Below are 3,866 nucleotides of genomic sequence, written 5' to 3'. Positions count from 1 at the left end.
TTGTGGTCAAGGTCAATTTATTAATTTCTATGTTTCATCTTATTTATTAATGGAAAATACTAGCCTCCTGTTCAAAACAGTACTAAATAGTACCAACATTTGCAGGCTCTCTGTTTTATTAGCCTTACTTGTTCAGGGAAACTGTTGATATATGGACAGGAGTGTTACATGTACAAGCAATGTTTTAATCATGTTATTAGTAACAGATAACCAATATGCTATTGTTTGCAGTTGGTATTAATTTGATAAGAGTACAAATGTTGTCCTTACTCTTGACATATACATGTTTTTCAGTATTATGGTCAATCAATTTGTTTACAGTGCAACAGCAAATCATAAACAGACTCTAAACTTTATTCAAAATGTATTTATTTTGTATTCTGTCAACAAAGAACAATCCATTACTTTGACATCCCCAAAAATAAATCACAAATGCTTAAAAAAAATTTGCCTTGGTGTATAGTGCATTTAATAAGTTTAAGATAAAGGAATTTACCAAGTTGTGTCCAGTAAAACAAAAAAGAAGACTCTTTTTATAACCTTCCACAAAAGAAATCCAATGTGCAAAAAAGAAAAAGAAATTAGAAAACAATTTTATTATGAATATGGATGCAATGTAACAAGTGCAACTGTCAACATAGTTGTGTCTCATAAAAAGATACAATAACAATAAACAGTTCCTATTTTTGTTTATTTTGGCTGTGAACTTCTAAATACTTCCTACAGTAATTTTCACTTTACCTCTTATGATTTATTATGTCAGCTAACAATTAACATGTTAATTATGGCATAACAAAAGTTAGCTACATTTTGTTGTCTGGCATCATGGCTTTCCAGAGATAGAATTTTGACTGCTCCCCTGACAGTTAACAGATATGCAGAACTTGTACATGTGTGGTAGAATATCTCCCTTGTTGAGTTTTGACAACCTACCCTTAAACAAACCAACAGCTGTGCTGCACAAACCAACATTTACCTATCACAAACAGTTGATCCCGTTTTATTACATCTGGAGAAAGTTTGGGAATTACTCAGGCAAAATGTTATCTCTAAAACCTTAAACCCTGACAAGAAAATTTTGGGGGAAATCCTTAAAACATCTACTTAGATCTTGATAGGCAACTTGTTACTTTAAATAGCCATCTTAATTCCTTTTTTTTCTGAGTTCCTCAACTGTGGAACTCCACCCTCTACCTCCACCACTTTCAAAACTAAATAATGTCCATGACCCATACATTAGACTCCAAAACCTTGTTCATTTCAGCACTGAAATCTGGATAGCTATCATAATAGATTGACAGCTCAAGGACACAGCCACATGTGTGAGCCACAGGTCTTCTGAGAAACCCTTGAATCTTTGTGAAATCAATAAGAATTTTCTTATCCAGGAACAGGTCTGAACCTGTGCAGAACCTTAGAAACAAGGACAGATGCTGCAAATCTGCATTCCTGATATACGTGCTAACGTACTTTTGAATGTCCTTCTGATGGACATTCATTTCCTCAGGAAAGACAATGGACTTCAAAACTTTTCTTGCATTTGGTTGCAAGTTTTCATACACTGAAGAAAGGTCCTGGAAGCTGTTCCCAATGATACTGAGTGTTTTGGCCCACTGTTCAATAACATAAGCAGGCTCTTGGACAAGTGTTTTGTGTGCAAGCTCCTGGAGGATTTCGTTTACATTGCTGGCAGTGGGCATTCGTCTGCAACTGTGGTTATCAAGAATCTCTATCAATTCCTCTTTGTCAACACTGCTGAAGTCTGACTGCCATGACTGAAACACAAAGCGCTCAGATTCAGACATGCACTTAAGGAAATTCTCCACCACCTCACTTTTAACCTGTCCAAAGGCTGCTTGCTCTAGTATGACAGGTGCAATCTTCATAGGAAGATATTTCTCTCTTGTCCATCCAAAAACAATTATTCGGCCTACACTCTCCCACTGCTGCTGTCCATAATCATGTCTCAGAAAAGGCACTTTATAAGTGTTTCCTGTAGTACACTGGTCATAGAAATCTTTCCAGAATTCAGAAAGACAGTCTCTAACGACTCCTCCGTCATCATAACCCATCTCAGGTGTTCCATCTGGCAGTACAAGCTGGATTTTGAAATCTCTATCTAAAAGTCCGTCATCACAGAAATGTGCTATGAGCTCAGGAAGTACCTGTCCTCTGTGAACTATCAGTATCTTCTTCACTGCCTTGGAGGATGATGTGGATTGAGGGGATATTGGCAAAGTATCATCCAAAATCTGTGGCTCACTGTCAGAAAACGGTCCTAGAAACACTATGTTACTGCTATCCAAATCCTCCTCCCTAAGCTCTGTAGAATGAAGTGAAAAGTTAATATTCTCATGATTTGTTATGTTTCCAACAAATAGGAAGTCAGAAGTTACTTCTGTGGATATTGTAGATTGGCTGGTCACTGCAACATTTACAGCAGATGAAGAGGAGGGCTGACTCAGAGAACTGTCTTGATCCTGAAAAAATGATGAAGACAAAACTTCATCTTGACTGACTGACTGGTTAGCCTTCTTTTTATGGGTGGTCAGGTAAAACCTGAGAATAGTCAGTTTTGTAACATGAAACATTTGTCCAACAGTGATTTTGTCATCAATTGCCACTTCCTGATAATCTTTTAGATCCATTTCAAAATCTGCTATGGACCCTTCTCTATTTCTTCCATTTGGAAAGAAGAGGCCAATAGCCATCTGGATTATCTCACTTTTTTTAGCATCCTTTGATACATCGACCTTCCTTGTTCCACCACCTCTTCTTGCTCTTACTTGTTTAAAAGCCTGTTGTTCTTCATCATAAAGCAGCCAGCCTATTTCTATTTTTCTCTTTGTCTTCAGAGCATTCTTCTTTACAGTTGTTTCAGATTGCTCTTCTTTTTCCATACCACAGCCATCTTCATGAGCAGTTTTTCTTTTACCCAGCTTTGATTTCAGGCGCTCAAACAGTTTTGATTTGCGACTGCTTGGGGGGCCATTTTCCTTCCTTTTACAGTATCCTGATAGGGCTATGCGGTCTCCATATGATGGCAAATAATTCTTTAGCTCTTCATCTGTCATGAGCTGGATGACGTTGGTATCAATCTAAACAAGGACAATAAAAAATAATTTCTTTAAAACTACAAAAATGGAACTAGAATTGCATGCAAATTATTTGAATTAAATTAGATAACATTGCTAGACACATGCTTTAAAAAAAACTGTAGTTTTTGAAATACTGATTTAGTACCTTCTCTCTTAGCATGGTCTCGATAGTTTCCTCTGGAATATTCCTTTGCCTCAGGAAATCACTCAGGTCATCCATTCTGTGGTCATACACTGGAAGAGAAGATACACAAGACCATCATCATATGTTTCCAATAAAATGTAAAGGAAGTCATACTACAAATTATAATTTTACCTAAAAAACTAATCATAATATAGTCATTCATAATGCCATCCCTCCATCCATCCATTTTCTAACACCCTTGTCCCTAATGGGGTCGGGAGGTGCTGGTGCCTATCTCTAGCTAACGTTCCGGGCGAGAGGCAGGGTCACCCTGGACAGGTCGCCAGTCTGTCGCAGGGCAACACAGAGACAGACAGGACAAACAACCATGCACACACACACTCACACCTAAGGAGAATTTAGAGAGACCAATTAACCTGACAGTCATGTTTTAGGACTGTGGGAGGAAGCCAGAGTACCCAGAGAGAATCCACCATGCACAGAGAGAACATGCAAACTCCATTCAGAAAGACCCTGGACTGGGACATTCATAATGTCTTTAAGCACTATGTTTTTTCATCAAATGATTTTACTAAGGCTAAACTCAAACTATTTCAACATCACAAATAAATTCTTTCACAAAA

General features: G+C 37.6%; 1 protein-coding gene across 1 annotated transcript; it reads right to left on the bottom strand.

Moving 5' to 3' along the window:
• Positions 1 to 352: 352 nt before the first annotated feature.
• On the bottom strand, positions 353 to 3,303 carry LOC116737195 (uncharacterized). Its single transcript, XM_032590218.1, has 2 exons — positions 3,244 to 3,303; positions 353 to 3,098 (listed from the first exon to the last, which is right to left on the bottom strand). Exons 1-2 carry the CDS (start codon positions 3,256 to 3,258, stop codon positions 1,212 to 1,214), a joined length of 1,902 nt encoding a protein of 633 aa, XP_032446109.1. The 5' UTR covers positions 3,259 to 3,303; the 3' UTR covers positions 353 to 1,211.
• Positions 3,304 to 3,866: the final 563 nt, after the last annotated feature.

This window comes from Xiphophorus hellerii, chromosome 18, assembly GCF_003331165.1.
Source record: "Xiphophorus hellerii strain 12219 chromosome 18, Xiphophorus_hellerii-4.1, whole genome shotgun sequence".
NCBI classification, from domain to species: domain Eukaryota; kingdom Metazoa; phylum Chordata; class Actinopteri; order Cyprinodontiformes; family Poeciliidae; genus Xiphophorus; species Xiphophorus hellerii.
Note: the sequence above shows the minus strand (reverse complement) of the source record. Positions and strands in the feature narration are given on the sequence as shown.